The sequence below is a fragment of the Paramisgurnus dabryanus genome, chromosome 1 (genome assembly GCF_030506205.2).
Source record: "Paramisgurnus dabryanus chromosome 1, PD_genome_1.1, whole genome shotgun sequence".
In the NCBI taxonomy this organism is placed as follows: domain Eukaryota; kingdom Metazoa; phylum Chordata; class Actinopteri; order Cypriniformes; family Cobitidae; genus Paramisgurnus; species Paramisgurnus dabryanus.
This window is the reverse complement of record NC_133337.1, coordinates 40,971,282-40,990,381: the sequence shown is the minus strand read 5'-3', so window position 1 is coordinate 40,990,381 and position 19,100 is coordinate 40,971,282. Positions and strand designations below refer to the sequence as shown.

Genomic DNA, 19,100 nt, shown 5'->3' with positions numbered 1-19,100 from the left:
AAGTTTAATGCCTTCCAGAAAATGTTCTTCTTTAAATATATAAACATACAATATACCAAATGAAAGAACAGACCCTCTGCTTTCAAACAAAAAAAACCGTTTCATCCTACCTTTAGTGGTTCTTTTGCAATCAGCTTTTGAATATGGGTAGGTTTTTGCAAAAACACCATATTTTGAGCAAAAAGCAGAAATAATTCCATTTTTATGACGGACTTTTCATAGAGATCCGATTCAGAGCGATCTTTAAAACAGACACGGACATGCAGCAGCTTGGCATAGGGAAATACTTCCGGTTTTAAAAAGTTGCGGAAGGGCGCCACCTGGTGGATAATAGCGGTATTGCGGAAAGACGGAATATCTCGTCATTGGCGGGGAAGCGTTTTCTCTTAATTGACGAGAAATCTCGTCAATGGCGGGGAAAGAGTTAAAAAAAAAAACAAAAAAAAAAAAAAACATAATTTCTTCTTGACTGAACAAAGAAAGACATTAACATTTTGGATGACATGGTGGTGAGTAAATTATCTGGATTTTTTGTTTTAAGAAAATGTACTAATCCTAAACAGTGACATAGTGACCCATGGTGACAATTATCAAATATTATTAAAACAACTGTAAATACAACAAATAACAACAACAGAACAAATAAACCCAACAAACGCAAAAGTGTAATTATTTTAAAAGATATTAACCACCGAAATAAGCATACCACATTGCATGATGGGAATTTTTCAAACCTTTGCTTAATATAAAACTTGTCTAGTGAATAAAAAATCATTGTTAGAAACATGTATAGGCTAATTTTATTCAGTATACGCAAAACAATAAATTTACTTTGTTACTCTATTTCATTTTGCAGTATCTGTTTGGCTGAACAATGGAAGACAAAACCATTTTGAAAACAATTTGATATGCAGTTTTTCAGACTTGAAGAACATGACTAAGAATTTCATGTCTACATTGAAATATGATTTTTTATTTATTTATAAAACTGGTCCAAGTCCGTTAACTGTCAACTCATAATAATCACATACAGTATCAGTGTGAAGCGTAGAGCGATTGGGTCATTACAGATTCTGACTCTAATTAAAGATGAAACGAGGGAGAAAAAAAAACTCGCCCTTCAATCAACATCTGACAGCCAGCGGTCTCACCCCACATTACCAAAGCCCACCTCAGTCACTTTTGAAGACTGTCAAAATGATTCAGAAGAAGCCAGCGCAACAGACTGAAGCTTGTTCGTCAGTTACAGTGTGTGGACCTCCGGTCTCCTGAGACTTAAACTCCGGCCTGGACTCTCGACTCTGCGGCTTGCAACTTTCTGAAAGCGCAAGTCGAGAGGTGAACTTTCAGAGAGAGAAAGAAAAACTACAGAGCTGATATTAAACACTGTGTGAGCCAGAAAACACTGCAAACGTTTCGATTCACCTGTCAAATTAATAGTGGGTTTGTATTTAGATCTCACACCGATAGCTTACTGAATTGGATGAGAAACGCATGAAAGCTGAGATAAAATCTTGAGGTTTTTATTGGAACGTGTTTCCACTTGAGTAGCTGTTTATCTTAGCTTTCACACTTGGTAAACATTGAGAGGGAAAGTTTCTACTGGTAGTTATTCTATACTTGGTTCTGAAATAAACCTGCCATTCATTTCAACGTGACTGTGAAAACCCATCTGAAGTCATGCTTTTGTGCTTCCTATATAAATCAATCCTATATAATGTAAATATATTAAAGGGGACATGAAAATCTAACCTTTTCCATGTTTAAGTGTTATAATTGGGTCCCCAGTGCTTGTATCCACCTAGAAAATGTGAAAAAGATCATCCCACTAACTTAGTTTTGGTAAACCATTGTCTGCTATTTCCAATTGTGATGTCAGAAGGGGATAATACCGCCCCTTAATCTGCACTATGCAACCCCTCCCAAACAACAACACACTTCTTTGGTGACGTTGATTTCATGTCAGCTCTTAGTTGGTCTGTGCCTGCGCTATTCTGGGTGAAATGCCCATATAAGGACTTCCACTGTACTTCCTGCAATGAAATTGCCCATAAAAGAAATAAAGTAAGTAAATTGTTATCTATGAATCTTTTATGTTAAAAAAAAAAACTTTCCGAAACTCTTACGAACCCTGGTGAAGTGCTTTCGGCAGAAATACATCATACATCCATCCTTTTTTTCACACTGCCTATGTGTAGCATGAGGAATCCAACTCTTAAACAGGTTCAATAAGTCAGAATCCTCAAAATAGCTTTAACCCCCCTTTATTTATCAAAATATAAATAAATACTTGCATTCAAACATTATTTGGAGGACACCCAGTAATACCCCCACAGACCCCCTGTTGAAGACCCATGAGCTACTGTATACATTTTATTAAAATGTGTGCTCCCTGAGGTAGTGATGTAGTATTCGAGACCGATTTCTGCTTTCTCGGACTCGTCTCGGACTCGTTCCTTAAAAGACTCGGTCTCAGACCACAGTGGGAGGATAAGGACTCATAATTTCAGACCGAGACCTCGAGACCAACGCATATTTTGATGTTCATATAAAACCACCCAACACATAACAACAATAATAAAATGCAATGTTGACAGGCATTATTTGAAAATGACATCCCATGGTGCAATGCAAAGATACTGCCATCAGAGCCATTTATTCATCTCTAGAAAAATAGGCAGAAGATGATGCATGTCTGGATTTTTTTTAATGATAGTAAAACCATAGTTAAGACATTAAGACTGCTTCTCTAAACAATTCCCAAGCTTACCCACATGGAAAGAACCTATATGTGGATATATGTGCATATATGAAACCTATATGCAGCTTATATGCACATATATGCTGCATATATACAGCATATATGCGCATATATGAAACATATATGCAGCTAATATGCACATATATGCAGCACATATACAGCATATATGCACATATATAATAATATATATGCACATATATGAAACCTATATGCAGCTACTATGCACATATATGCTGCACATATACAGCATATATGCCCATATATGATAATATATATGCTGCATATATGCAAAATTGAGGTGCATATATGTGCATATACAGGCCATAAATTATGTGAATTATTAAATAAAGTTATGATGTCTGCACATTTAAAACATTTACAAGATCTGTCTAGGACATGTATAACAAAATGTTTTAATTTAACAGCTACTGTTCAGTGTTATTTAACAGTGACAGTAGCGCAGATGGTAAAGCGAGTTGTCTAATGATCGGAAGGTTGGGTGTTTGAATCCCAGCAGTGGTGTGTGGGATTGCATTTTTTTTTGTGATCGGAAGGTTGGAGGTTTGAATCCTGGCTCCTGCAGGTGCAGACTGTCATTGGTTGGACCTTTATTTATGTTTAATTTATTAGCAGCTACAGATTTTAATAATTTTACCAATATATAGGTTAACATATATGTGCATATATGTACATATATGTACATATAATATAGGAAAACGGCCAATTTTATATATGTCACATATATGTAAAACTTATATCAAAACCTATATTGAAACATATATGTTTATATATGTTTTTTCCATGTGGGTAGTCTGTAGGCCTAACTGTTGATTATTAACTGGGGTGATATTAAATCATGAATATGAAAACTGACATGTTTTTATGGTCTTGATCTCGACTCCTAAAGGACTCGGTCTCGACTCAGACTTGCTTCCTCAAAGACTCGGTCTTGACTCGGACTCGACTGTATTTGAAAACCAACGGACTCGGTCTCGACCCTTCAAAGACTCGGTCTTGCTCGGCATAGGCTGTCTCATCCCCATCACAACCCTGAGGATCATATCCATGACCCTTTACATTGCTAATGCAATGAGCAACAGAAAGATGCAGATGTACAGATGTTTATATTACATTTATCAAATATTACATGATAACAGAGTTGCTCCAAAGGTACTCGAAGACCTAAACCTCCATGTAGCCTACTTCATACATCCACTAAACATCACCCCAACATCAATTTACCCAATTGCACATTATTAATTTGCAGATTGGTTTGATATTTATTTTCAAATGCAATTGCTTTCAGTCCAAATGCATTTTGGGGACACTGTACCATTCACATCCTGCAGATTCGAATAGGTTGCGAATGCATATAATATCCGTCTCATAATTTTGCTTTTCAAACGTGTCCCAGCTACTTAATTTTCCTTTGTTTGAAATCTCTACCATAACAGTCACAAATCCGCAGAACAAAGAGGCAATGATCATGCTCTTGTAGTGCCGTCCTCAACTTCAACAGCATTCTTTTTGAAGCCGCCGTAAACGTTTTTGTTTTTATTTTGTTTGTTTTCCTTTGAATGACAAGCTTCGTTTGCTGTTTGTCGACTCTGCATTTGAGGCTGCAGCGCCACGATTACAAGCTTACATCAAAGTTCCTCTCTTCCACGGCATCCCTGCCCTGCCAGATCCCACAGGAGCCGTCTGCGCTGACAGCCGCCGCGCCTTTACAATGCGACACGAGAGAGAGAGAGAAGTGGCTCCTTCAGACCGAGGACTCTACAGGTTTTGCTTCATGGCCTTAAGCACTGAGGTTGTTCTCTTTGTTACGACTGCCATGCAGGAGGAGATAAAGTTGACGAGAAGCTTCCAGGCCGACACGTTAATCTGGTCATCCCCCAATCCTCTCGCTCCCGCGGCCCTGCTTCAAGTCATGTCGCTAAATCCCCCGTATCTCCCTCCTAGCCCCGCGGCGGCTCTTGTGAGCGAACAATGGCCTCTTAGCGGGGCCTTGGACGGGCGCCCAACATTGCCTCGCTGCCTTTTTCTTTTTCGATCTCCCTCAGTCTTCTCTCTTCCCTTTGTGACAGCTATGTCGCCCTTCCTTTGGTTTCGTGGTGCCGCGGCGTCACGTTAAAAAGCGCTAACTCGGTGGGCCCTAATTTGCGTCTCTTGAATGTGTATTTTGGTGGAACAAAGTGGGTCGAGCACACAAGGCGCAGAGCTGCCGCGAAACCCCTAAAAGAAAGAGCAGACGCGCTCTTAAGATTTCTGAAACATACATCCAGTAGCGCGACAACAAGCTCAGATATCGAATTATTCATGCGGCTAAAAACTTGCAAAGCACCTCTTCAATGAGACTCGCAGCGACTGCAGCTCCGCATCACCAGCCAAACACTTGTCTTTTTCTTTATCTCCGAGTAGTAAAAGAGAGGTAAAAGATGACAAACGGGGCATGAGAGGGACAGTCGGGGGAATACGGCACCGCCGGCTCGTGTCATCTCATCTGTCAAAAGCTCTCCTCAAATCTCATTTGAATGCTAATTATTTTGGTCAGTTTATAAACTATAGATCAACCCAATGTCTCCATTTCTCATCTATAGGTCCTGGATCCTGAAATATCGTCCCAAGAGACCGAGAATCACCTTGCTATCTAACACGTCCCCTGATTCGACTTCTTTCATTATACAACACATGACCTCTCAGATATTCCTGCTTCTACTGAAACTCAGGCGTTGGCAGTCATCAGTGAAAAGAAAGCACAAAGCTCATTTTATCTTCCTCAGCTGCTGTTCACCGCTCTGTTTTCTGCTGTCTGCCACTCTTTCTGTGCTTTTCCCCAATGGAACGGCCCGACGTCTTAAGAACTCACAATTCCTTTCATTTTTATTTAGGGTTTTTATTCTCTCTCTCCCTCTCTCTCTCTTTCTCTATCTGGAATGAAAACACAAAAAAACTGTATAAAGCAGTTACAACAGTGCCTGTGTTAAAGACACACAAACACGCAGTAGGGGAGAGTGGGGCACAAAGCAACTCTTTTCGGTTTTGTCTCTATCATTCAAAAAATATTTGAGGTAGACTAATGAGAATTTTACTCAAGTAGCACACACACACATCTTTGCTACAAATGAACACTTAAAGTTTGTTTCTAAAACTTACATTTTTCCATTTTTCGTGGAAAAATGACACAAGTGCAAATGTTACAACTTACTAGCCTGGTTAAAACCAGACCATTCTCAGTAGTAACTCAGTTACGGTCTGGCAAAGCTTCATAGACAAATCATTTCCAAAGGGGTGTCACCAACGGATGTCTCTCAAATGCCTCTGTGTCCAATCGGATAGACCTAAAACCAATCACAGCGATGAAGGAGATGACGTATGCAGAGCTATCAGACTATTGCCGGATCCAGTCGGTAAGACAGCGATAACATCTTTTTTTAGATATGAAGGCTTCGAGTGTTGTTCTTTGCTCGGGTTTTAACGAAAAGGAAAAGTTTAAATCACTTAAAACAGCCGCGATAGCTGATTCGAACGAGTGATGTTCCATGGTGGCATCCATCTTTGTAATGTACAAAATCTGCTTCACCGTCGCTGTGCTGTCGTCATCGTGTAAAGCCTGCCCCAACGTTTCTGATTGGTGCCGCGATTTCTCGGCATTAGAAATGGGCTTGAATGGCCTCTTTGAGAACAGCAGCGGATGTGCAGTCCTTTCACAGAGAAACAGCGGGCGTAGTTGTTTCAACGGCTTAAAATAAATTGTTTTAAACTGCGGTGCTTAAATACGTGTATAAATGTTACGTTTTCGTGACCACGCAAACATGGCGTGGGCGCTTAACCTCGTTAGAGACAATAGTCCAAAATCTCCACCGGTTGACACATTTCTACCGGTTTATCCGGGTTACCCCTACTATAAATGATAAGAAATAAAGTCGAACTAGCTTAAAGGATTTCAACTTCATTTTTAAAATTTATAGCAACTCTTCACTAGTCAAGAAAGTTGAAATTATTAATAAGTTCTAATTTCAAATCGAATACACTTAGAAATTTAACCGCAACAAGGAACTTTTACAGTGTAGGTTCATTGCAAAATGAACACATCATGTAATCACGAAATTATGTACCTATAGTCACGTAAATTTGTGATTCTTTTCCGTGACACTGTCACATTTTTTCCCGTTTTTTTCCGTGACCGTATTACGTATTTCTGTTTACATGTCATTGTAACATATTGGTTACTTAACTGTTTTGTCCCATTTTCAAACCATTGTTGCTTCAGTTTAGGGTTAGATTTGGTGTTTGCGTTAGGAGGCCACTTTAAGTATTGGTTTATACCTTTTTTCTGATTTTTTAAATATTTTCTGATTTTTAAACCTTGTCGACTGGTGTTAGGGTTAGAGTTGGGTTTGGGTATGGATGCCATTTTATGTAAATCTAACCCTAAACCAATGCATGTTTGAGCTGCCTTAATTTAAAAACCTTTTGCATTGACATATATATCAGTGCCATTGTTTTATCTCAAGATTAGTATTGTTATTTTGTAAGGTATGTTTGTAAAATTACTTAAATGTCCTAATATAACTAATCCCTCTCCGGGATGCTACCCCTAAATGTTCTTAAAAAGAAAAAAGAAAAAAAGCAATTGATCATAATTATTGTTGTCATTTACAACCCAACATTAAATCAAAGATCCCTCATTTGACTGAAATGAAAAACTTCATTAGGTTTCTGAATAGCTCCTGTATTGTTATTTGTAATCCGTGACCTTTTGTGCTTCTTCAAGTGCGCTGATAAAAGAAGATGCGATTTTGCATCAGTTGTTTACCATCCTGTTTACAAAAGTATTCCCAATCAACTCCTATTGTTCATCTACTCAAAGGGAGTTATCTTCTCCCGGAAGAAACGTGCAAAGACGGTGTTCATTCAGCGGGATAAAAGTGCAACCTTTCTGCGCTCGCTGCGCTGCAGGCCGCTGAGAGAATAATCGAGGTCTGCAGCCGCGGCCGAAGTCTGGAGAGACGTTCAGCCGGTCTCCAGACGCCGTTATCGCTCTCCGCTGCTGTCGCATGCAGCCGGAGCACAACAAAAAGTCATTCTTTAGTTATTGTGCCCTCTAATTGTTCGCGAGGCTTGAGATAAGTGCACTACGTGATGGAGGATTTCCCACCTCCCTCAATAGCACACACACACACATACTCCATCATTAACAGTGTGTACGAGGGGGGAGCGAGCCCTCGAAAACCACTTGACTTTGTGCCATCTGAATTACTGCCTCCCTTTCTTGTTGTTTTGATGGACAAATCGTGCGCTTTCATCCTTGCATACTTAAAGATGATACCGCAAACTGGCAGTCTGCGCTATTGTTCTAGCCGGCGTTTATTCAACGCTGCGCCGGCTCGCTCGCATTCATCCGAGTCAAAGGAAGGGCCGCTCCCAATTTAAAGGCGTTTATTAAAATTCAGACTAGCCATTACACGGTAGAGCGCCGGGAGAAACGGAGGAAAAAACGAACAAGCTGGTTAATCAAAAGTTAATTGTACAATTTTCATGTAGATGAGCGCGGCATATACATGACTCCCCGCTCTGCGATTATTGAAATAAATAAACGAGAGTTGTAGAAATGTGGTGGGACTCTGAGGCCTGTAAACAATCAGGCCGAGTTTAATTTGTGGTAAACAAAGTGATTATCCACCGGGGGTACGAAAGGAGAGACTAAGGTTAAATGAAATTTGCAAATGTACAGATACAAGGCGTTTTGTGTTGGAGTCGAGCAATTACAGAAGCGGTTTAATGAAGCAGGGTCCGCCATCTGGGGAGCCGTTCTGACTTCAGACGACCTACAACCAGTCACACTTCTGAGAAGTAGGCCTACATTAGAGCGAAAACTTCACAGAGAGAGAGAGAGAGAGAGAGAGAGAGAGAACACAGCCAACATAAACATGTGTGAGCTAGAGAAATGCAAAACTACATACTTCAAGTCAAGTGGTGAGTCTGCCCTATATAATATATATATATATATATACTGTGTTTGACCCCCTTTCGCCCTCAGAACTGCCTTAATTCTACGTGGCATTGATTCAACAAGGTGCTAAAAGCATTCTTTAAAAATGTTGGCCCATATTGATAGAATAGCATCTTGCAGTTGATGGAGATTTGTGGGATGCACATCCAGGGCACGAAGTTCCCGTCCCAAACATCCCAAAGATGCTCTATTGGGTTGAGATCTGGTGACTGTGGGGGCCATTTTAGTACAGTGAACTCATTGTCATGTTCAAGAAACCAATTTGAAATGATTCAAGCTTTATGACATGGTGCATTGTCCTGCTGGAAGTAGCCATCAGAGGATGGGTACATGGTGGTCATAAAGAGATGGACATGGTCAGAAACAATGCTCAGGTAGGCTCAGGATGCCCAATTGGCAGTAAGGGGCCTAAAGTGTGCCAAGAAAACATCGCCCACACCATTACACCACCACCACCAGCCTGCACAGTGGTAACAAGGCATGATGGATCCATGTTCTCATTCTGTTTACTCCAAATTCTGACTTCCAACAGAAATCGAGACTCATCAGACCAGGCAACATTTTTCCAGTCTTCAACTGTCCAATTTTGGTGAGCTCGTGCAAATTGTAGCCTCTTTTTCCTATTTTTAGTGGAGATGAGTGATACCCGGTGGGGTCTTCTGCCGTTGTAGCCCATCCGCCTCAAGGTTGTGCGTGTTGTGGCTTCACAAATGCTTTGCTGCATACCTCGTTGTAACGAGTGGTTATTGCAGTCAAAGTTGCTCTTCTATCAGCTTGAATCAGTCGGCCCATTCTCCTCTGACCTCTAGCATCAACAAGGCATTTTCGGCCACAGGACTGCCACATACTGGATGCTTTCACACCATTCATTAGATAATTGCATTAATGAGAAATTGAACAGGTGTTCCTAATAATCCTTTAGGTGGGTGTATATCGGTGACATTGTTTTGTTTTAAGATGCACACCTGTAGTGTTTTTTGTAAGGTATGTTTGTAAAAACTTCTTAAATTACCTAATATAAATAAGGCCTAGTCCTGGATTAGCCTTAACCCTGTCCGGGAAACCGCCCTTTAAAGTTTAACTATGTGACTCATAATCTAATGATTCAATTGGGAGCACCTAAATTTGTTTCCCACTGAATTAATATAGGATTATAAAATAATTTTATGTAGAAAACAGTAAATCACACATAATAATACTTTAGCTGGGTTTTCAGAGACTTGGTCACAGTTAACTGGACACATTAACTAAAAAGCAACACAACAGTCACAGGTGCATGTTTTTACAGATAATAGTTGATTTGTGTTTTATTTAATTTATCAGTAATTCAATTAAATAATGAATTTTATCATTAGCTTTTATTCTTATTTAAATTTATATTCATTTTTATTATATTCTCTATGTATATATATATATATATATATATATATATATATATATATATATATATATATATATATATATATATATATATATATATATATACATATATATATATATATATATATATATATATATATATAAATGGTTCTCCCAAAGATAGCTGCATAAGTACACACACATCCTGACCCATGCCTATGAATGCACAATGCACCTCATACCCTTGCAAAGTCCATAATTAATTTCATGTATTCAAGGCATAAACTCCAGACTACCTGGTTGTGCAAATTAAAATTCCTTTCATCTTAAGCGGCGGCTTCATTTGTTTTTAAACACAGACGTTTAAGCACAGACTTTGAACCACGGTCCCTTCGGCAGACTTTGGCCCCCAATGCCCACCTCTATTAGGGCCGCGGCTCTCAGCTGGGGTTTGCCAGAAACAAATCCACATTTTCGGTCTAACCTCCTGCAGTTTCTCCTTCTTCAGTATGAAATTAGAAAAGCACTTTGCAGAAAGACATGCTGGGAGACACGAGAGCTGAAGTTTTGTTTATCTTTAATTGAGTTGAGGCAGGAGCTCAGGGGACAATTTAAAGGCTTATGGGTTATTCGCGTTGGTGGGATTTAGTATTTATTAGCCACACATAATCTAAACTCTAAACTCTTATGATGTTATCTTAAAAACAAAGACAGAAATCTGTAAAATAAACAATGTGCATTTACAACCAAACAGTGGTTAAGTTAAACTCACCTGTAATGAAAAATAACATGTTATAAACAAGAAATTGAACTTCCTACAAAGTCTGCATGACGGAGTTTACATCGGTGAGTCCGTCCAGTGACGTTTAGACCGGAAGTCGTCAACACAATTAAACAGCGACACCTGCTGGCGACTTGTTTTTTTCTTAAAGTATGTGGAGAGAACAGAGTAAATAGAGTACATGTGAACAAAAAGCAAATAATGGAAAGAAAAACATTATTATTATTATTATGCAGAAACAAAAGCATTAATACAAAATTATTAGTAATTAATATCAAACCCCATAAAAAAACTGTTGTAGGCTACTTTAGTGTATACTAAACATTTACAGTTCTACTATACAGTTATGAAAAACTTATATAATACTCATAAATACTTAAAGACTAATTGCTAGATACTATAGTGTTGTTAATGTTACTATAGTAAATATTGATGTATACTACAGCATTATACAGTTTATCAATTCACTATTACAAAATTTTATAGTGTATATAAAATAATTAAAATAATAATGCATTTAATTCCTAGGTTCCATTTAAGACACTCAAGGACACCTTACTATAAAATTGTATTTATAATATAATAAAATAAAATATTTTATAGTAACCAGCCAGAAAAAAATACCATAGCTTCAAAATTAAATTGAAAAATAATATCAGCTAAATCCACAATAAACATTCACAAAATCACTTTCAAAAGTGTACAAAAATGTATTATGCAATTTTGTTTTTTGTATTTTTGTTACTAGATGTAGTGTTGTTAACTTTACTATATTAAAGTAGGCCTATTAAATAAATTAAATTAATATATTAACAATAACTACATTTTACTACACTTTACTATAGGAAATACTACAAGAAATCACTAGAATTAGGATGAAAACAAAATAAAATTTCACTGCTATAAACTTATACTTGCAAACTGTTAAAGATTACTATTTTATTTCAAACATGTTAGATATTAAGATAGAAAGATGCCAAGGATCTGCAAAGCAGTCATTCCTGCACATCTCCTCTGTTCTGAACATTTATTTTCTTAACAGTAATTGTTCACGTTGATAATGTCCATAATATAATTTTTTTTAAATATAAATCATTATTAATATATTAATTCTTATATCCTAAATGCATCCCACATGTCCTCTAATAATCCAGCTCTGTAGTTGGGAGAAGACAGCAAGCCAAATAATATGTTTGCAAAATAACAATAGTGTAAATAAATGCAAGCACCACTAACTAGTTTATCATTATCAATACTATCTGGATGTGCAAGTAAACTTGTAAATGTACAGTAGGCCACTGAAGAGACTGCACAGACCCTGCAATGACAGAAATATCCACTAGATGGCAGTACCTCCTGCTTGTGGATCATGAGAACGTTTATAACAAATTGTTATTGATGGGTTGTGGGCAAAGTTTCAGAAAAAATAATCTCCTATTTTATATCTCTCATTGCCACCCTTAGAAAACTGTAAGGTGGTAATACAACAGTGCTCAGATTTGATATACATTAAAGCAACAAGACCTTTCGCAATTGCATAAAAAAACACAAGACAATAAAGTTTTATAACGCATTTGCTCATTTATTGGGAATCATTGGCCCTGTGCAAGGCAACATCAGTCGTGTTTGTGTGTGCTTTAAAAACCTTTGCAGCTTTTCTCAGGATAAATCTCAGGGAGGTCAATGGTCATACACTTTTCCATCTGTCTATTGTGTGCTAAATCATCTTATAAATGTAATATTTTGCTGACATTTGTGCCTTTCTTGAGAACAATTCATTAGCCATATTGTAATAATAATAATAATAATAATCTCACATACAGTAGCCCCTTTGTTGAATGGGAATGTTTGCTGCTTTGTCAACATTATTCACATTTGCTATGGCTGATGAAGACAATGTTAAAGACAGGGATTAAAAACAACGCTTCGACACAATGATATCGTTCATATAATGCGAGGCAATAACTCTGAATAAATAAAATCTCATGAAACATTCACAAAAAATGTCTGATCTCGCAGGTTGTCCTGTCTACAACAGCGCATAAATACATTACAGCTACTGCTTTACAAATTCTACAACGACTAGTTAAAAAAATTAAAATAATTAGTTAAACAAACAAACAAACAAAGACAAACACTATTTTACAATAATAATAGCAGAAATTGGAATGATCTGTCATAATAAAAACAATCCGAGATCAAAATAAACTGTTTAAATGTGTTATAAAGACAATTTACAGTTTTTAAAACTTTAGTAGCCTTAGTATATTATATTACAGATAGATATGGTCTTTTAGTAACATTGAGAAGTGCATAGTAAAATAGAGCAGAATTATCTTCCAATCGCAATGGAAAGTCCTGAACGACTGGCGTGTATAAAAGCATTCAACAACTCAAACGTTTAAGGCAGATTAGATTATTTAAAATTGGCATAGTCTGAGAAAATGTCGACAAAGTCCTGTACCACTCTGTAGCAGAAGTCATACTGCTCCTGAGAAAGAAAAAGAGCAATACAATTACACATTAAATATTTATTTGATAGTAACCAATACCATAGCTTTGTAAAATCATAAAAATTATTTTTAGAATTAAATAAAAAAATAATATCAGCTAAATCCACAATACACAAACATTACCTTCTAAAATCACTTTCAAGTGTTAAAAAGTGTCATTTTGTTTTTTGTATTGTTAAACATGCTCCTGGATAGGGTTGGGTACCGAAAATCAGTGCCAATAGGGAACCGGTTCTAATGTAAACGGTAGTAACCAGACCGAATACGAATGAAAAATTCGGTGCCTGATTTCGGTTCCTGACTTTTCTTTACCGCCACCTGGTGTTCCGATATGAAGATTTCAGATGCAAAAGCCTCTAAAATGCCATCTGAGATTTTCTTCTCAAATTATTATTTTTATCAAGCTTGTATGTTTATGTTCAGTTATTTCACTTTAATGTCAATGAAAATTACATATTAATTGTCTTTAAAGTGAAATTACTGATCCAAAATATATGAGCTTGATCAAAATGCTCATTTTAGAAGAAAATCTTAGATGGCATATATATATATATATATATATATATATATTTTATTATAAAAAAAGTTCCAGTAAATAAAAGTTGTTTTTTTGACAACGTGTGTGCCTTTTTTTTCTAAAGTACCGATATAAGAACCGTTTAAGAACCGGAACCGTAAAAAAAAAAAAAAAAAAATACCGAGTAGGTACTGGTATCGAATAAAACCCAACCGATACCCAACCCTACTCCTGGACCACAAAACCAGTCACAAGGGTCATAATGAAATTCATACATCATCTGCAGGTTGAAGAAATAAGCTTTTCATTGATGTATGGTTTGTAAGGACAGGACAATTTTTTGGAAATAATTGCGTTAAAGTTGTCCAAATGAAGTCATAAACACACATTACTAATGATAAATACATTCCTAATATATTATAAATTTACAAAATATCTTCATGAAACATGATCTTTTCTTAAAGGGGACATTTCACAAGATAAAATAAATCTTTGGTGTCCCCAGAGTACGTATGTAAAGTTTTAGCTCAAAATACCCCACAGATAATTTATTATAAGATGATAAATTTGTCACTTTGTTGATTTTATTTCATATTTTTTCACATGCTTGCAGAGAATGGTTTACCAAAACTAAGTTACTGGGTTGATCTTTTTCACATTTTTTAGATTGATAGAAGCACCAAGGACCCAATTATAGCACTTCAGATTCAGATTTCATGATAGATTTCCCCTCTATGGCAAATTTCCCCTTTAATATCCTAATGATTTCGGGCGTAAAAAATTTATATTTTGATACAAATCTACCTGAGCTACTTATGACTGGTTTTGTGGTCCTGCCACAAATGAAAGTGGTGGTCAATACCAACTGAGCACAGTTTGACTGAAGTAACATTGTAGTATTTTTACTTTAAAACTACGATGATTGATTCTGTAAGAAAAGCCAAGGTTTAGTGAACTGACCACTGTCTGCACCATATGTGGCCGCTGCATTCGTAAACTCTTCACGGTCTGAAACACGTCCAGCAAACCTTCTGCTTTCACACGCTCCAGAATATTACTGAGAGCGATAAATGTACCGGTCCGACCTGCTCCAGCACTGTATAACACAACACACAACATAAACACACATGAGTTAGACATTACATTCCTGCAAGAAAATGATATTAACTTCAATGATATTAATTGATTTTCACAAAAGTTTCACAAAATGCCTTCCAGGAAAATGTTCTTCTATAAATATATAATCATACAAATATATCAAATGAAAGAACAGACAAACAAAACAGAAAACAAACGTTTCATCCTATCTTTATTCGTTCTCTTTTTATAGCCTCTTAAATATGGGTAGGTTTCTTTAAAAATACTAAATTTTGGTAAATATTTTGTAAAGGAATTTTGTTAGAGATCTGGGCCCGGTTCCCCAAAACGTTCTTATCGCTAAGAAGTTCTTAACCTATTCCTTAACCTCTCTCTTAACTCTATGGCACGATTCCCAAAACGTTCGTACGCTAAGTATATCTTCTGTAAGTCACACTTTCGTAAGGTTGGTCTGGACCATTCGTAAGCTCTCTCTTAGCGTTGTTTGAGCGCAAAACGCTATCGCCGCAGTCTTTAGAAATCAGCGCAGCACAGTACAAGTCAAACTATGGTATGCTGACAATGATTTTATGTTATGGACATTTTTAAGACTTATAATAAAATATGTTTGCAATGGATACGGGACTATTTATGCAGTTGACTTTATTTGGTATCAGAACTAATGAATCAAAGACGGCGCCGGTGTTTGTTCCTCATTGAAGTCTGTTCCCTCTATGTTTATAGCGTTTTCATCACGTTACATTTATAATTTATTTAGAAAGATTAAAGATTTCAATTGGTTATACTAAAAAGCAATAATATCATGTATTCTATTATACAATTTATTAAATATTTCATATGTGACAGTTTTATGTCTTTTAACATAGCCTGTCTTTTTCTTTTCTTTTCTTTTTTTCCCTACTGTTTGTTTTAAAACTGTTATGTTTCCAAACATAATAAATATACTGTAAAAATAAATGACTTACAATCAAGAACAGTCAAGATACATTACATAAATGCACACATATACATCTCAGTAGCCATTAAAACTTTCAATGTATATACAGAATAAACGTATAATGTGATAAAAATGCTATAAAAACAATACACTAAAGGGAAACATAGGGGGAACAGACTTCCACACAACACCGGCCACGTAACTGTTTAGTCCATGCCAATATTTTTATTCTTCAACCCTTAAACCTTTTGACATTTTGTCTGACGTGGCTAAATAAAAAAATCGCCTTCTAAGACAACTCATTATGGAGCTGCTAGATCTTCTTAGACCATATTCTCTATCTAACTAGGTTGCTTTTTATTGAAAACATTAATGGTAAGCAATAGCCTACCGCATTAAACAGAAATACTGCAATCAATTCTGATTGTTAAGTACCTTAACAGTCGTATAAAAGTGTATTACATATTTTTTTAAAGTCAAAACCCATGTCAAGAAGCGGCACAAGTGGCACAACGGGATAAGGAGGGTGGATAAAGAGCGAGGGATACCCGGTTCGTCTACCCGTATTACTGACAATTTGATCATTTAATTAATAGTCTATATTTTACGGATAACTTAAACTATGTTAAAATAAATGTGACTGGAATAATTTGAGTAATGTTCCATTTGTATATAACGTGTTGTCTTTCTTAACGCCGTAATGCACTTTCGCGTGAAGTGGAAAATCGATCCCTGAGTGATCGATCACAAATAATTCAGCACCTTCACTTGGGACAGCGCCATTGTACGTCGTTCTTAGAGGCAGCGTGTTAAGAAGCTTCTTAAGAGACACTTCGGGGAACACACTTAGGAACATCAACAACTTTGGTAAGATATATCTTTTTGAGTCTTCTTAGCACGCTAAGAGTGAACGTTATCGGGGAACCGGGCCCAGATTCAGAGCAATTATCAAAACATACACAGAGTTTAAAAGTAATTAAATTAGTTTTTGCTTTTTTATAAAAAATAATCTTTTGCAGTTTTTTATAAATTGGGTAAGACCACCATCTAGTGGATAATTACGAAATTACAGATTACCATAAAAACTCACCAGGAAAGCGTAATTGGCAGGGAAATGTTTTTTTTTCTTAATTGACGAAATAACTTGTTAATGGCATTAAAGAGTAAATTGAGCAGTGTTGTGACCCATAGAGCAAAAAAATAATAATTTCTTTAAAAATATGCTGAATACATTTTGTAGGAAGTAAAGCTTTTGAATTTAAAAATATATTTAGTTTAACCTTCATATATTAACATATATTTCAAAATGTATTTCAGGGTCAACAAATACATTTCAAATTTTACAACCCATACGGCAAAAAATATATTCTTCCTCGCCAAAATATGATAGTTTGTATAAAATATATAACTATGTATAAAATAATTAGTATATTTTTTGCAGTTCAAAATATATTTAATTTTAATCTTTTCAAACCTGTTATGTTTACACGTTTGTAAAATACAAAGGTTTTCTTTCAATGCAACGTGAATATAAATGCTTAAAAATATATTTATTATATATACAAAAAATGGCCAAAATATATATTGGTAAAAACATTTTTGTAAACATATTTCAAAATATATTTTAGTACATATTTCTGGGCCTTTCTTGTATATTTAAAAAAATATATATTTGAAAATATATAATTTTTGCCATGTTTGTGGTATCTTGTGTTTGTATGTGTACAGTATTTGTGTGTTACCTGCAGTGTACGATTATGGGATGGTTGCCCGACTGCTGCTGTTGTTTCTGAACGGATGCGATGATGTCAATCATTCCTTTACCTTCGGCTGGTATCCCGATCTCCGGCCAGGCGTGGAAATGAAAGTGTCGAACTAAACGTGTCTGTTTGTCCTATCAGAAACACACACTAGAATCAGTTATACCATCAACACAAGTCTTCTGATCAAACAATTGTTGAATTTGTTTTGAATCGAATCATTAAAACTGATTCACATGAAGCAATCAAAGTTTTGGACTAAAGCGGCATTTATGTTTTTTAAGGATCTAACAAAGCTCGACTACTGACAGAAAAATGAATGATCAATATAATGGCATTTAAAATGTTACTTATATTGCTCATAAAATCAATAGGATTATATTGTAAATATTTGCTCCACAAACACACACGGATAAACTCACAGGGCCGTATGTAAGCAGCAGATCTTTAAGACTGAATGTGTCGCACAATACGTCTCCTTTCATCTCCACAGTGAAATCACCGTACGTCACCGAATCCTCACTGGGCCAGTACTGAAAACACTTGTCCTGTAACAAACACACATCACATCATAAAAGAGATGACAGGATTTGTTTTTCAAGTGTTGATGTGTTGTGTTGTGCGTTTGTGTACCTGATCTCTCTCCTGTAATTCTGTTAGCATTACGATCGAGTGACACTTCCATTCCCAAACCATCCTCCAAAAATCATCTACCGTGTGTGCCAGAGGACCCTGCGTCGCAATGAAATAGTCCTTCTGTCTGTACCCCTGCAAAAACACACAAACGTGTTTGCATAGCTGTCTACACAAGAACACACCTTAAAATATATACTAGATAGAGTCATTGAATACTTACATCAATGAAAGATGCGTTGATATAATCTGTAAATTCCTGACCTCTTTTCATCGACAAGATGACTCTGTTAAAGTCATCTAAAAACATTTAAAAAGATATTAAATTAATATACTATTGATATATAATACAAGCATGGTGCTTTGGACATTTCTCAGAATTATAAGTAGACAAAAAGTGAGATTTCTAAATAATAATTTTAAAGACAAAGCTAAATTATGTCAACTATTTTTAATATTATAGTACATATTTATTTAGCAGATGCTTTTATCCAAAGTGATCTAGAAATAAGGACGCGTTTAACATTTTACTTTAAAGGAAAACACCACCTATTTTACTATGTTTTTACCTCAACTTACATTAATTAATACATAATTTTTTTTTCAATAAGTGCACTTTTAATCTTTGTACAGCGTTTCTTGAATGTGTTAGCATTTAGCCTAGCCCCATTCATTCCTATGGCTCCAAACAAAAGTTTTATTTTGTGCCACCATACTTACTCGTG

At 36.1% G+C, this 19,100-nt stretch overlaps 1 protein-coding gene across 5 annotated transcripts in view; it reads right to left on the bottom strand.

Annotated features, from left to right (window-relative positions):
- Positions 1–12,478: 12,478 nt before the first annotated feature.
- Positions 12,479–19,100, bottom strand: part of ptprea (protein tyrosine phosphatase receptor type Ea) — a 112,139-nt gene continuing 105,517 nt past the window's right edge. For all 5 annotated transcript variants that reach the window (XM_065262466.2, XM_065262467.2, XM_073815009.1 and 2 more), the window contains 6 exons: positions 18,599–18,675; positions 18,376–18,510; positions 18,165–18,290; positions 17,725–17,876; positions 14,908–15,043; positions 12,479–13,408 (listed from right to left, as the gene is read on the bottom strand). In XM_065262466.2, the coding sequence (XP_065118538.2) occupies positions 13,334–13,408; positions 14,908–15,043; positions 17,725–17,876; positions 18,165–18,290; positions 18,376–18,510; positions 18,599–18,675 (701 nt within the window). In that variant the 3' untranslated portion in view covers positions 12,479–13,333. The remainder of the gene's footprint in view (positions 13,409–14,907; positions 15,044–17,724; positions 17,877–18,164; positions 18,291–18,375; positions 18,511–18,598; positions 18,676–19,100) is intronic.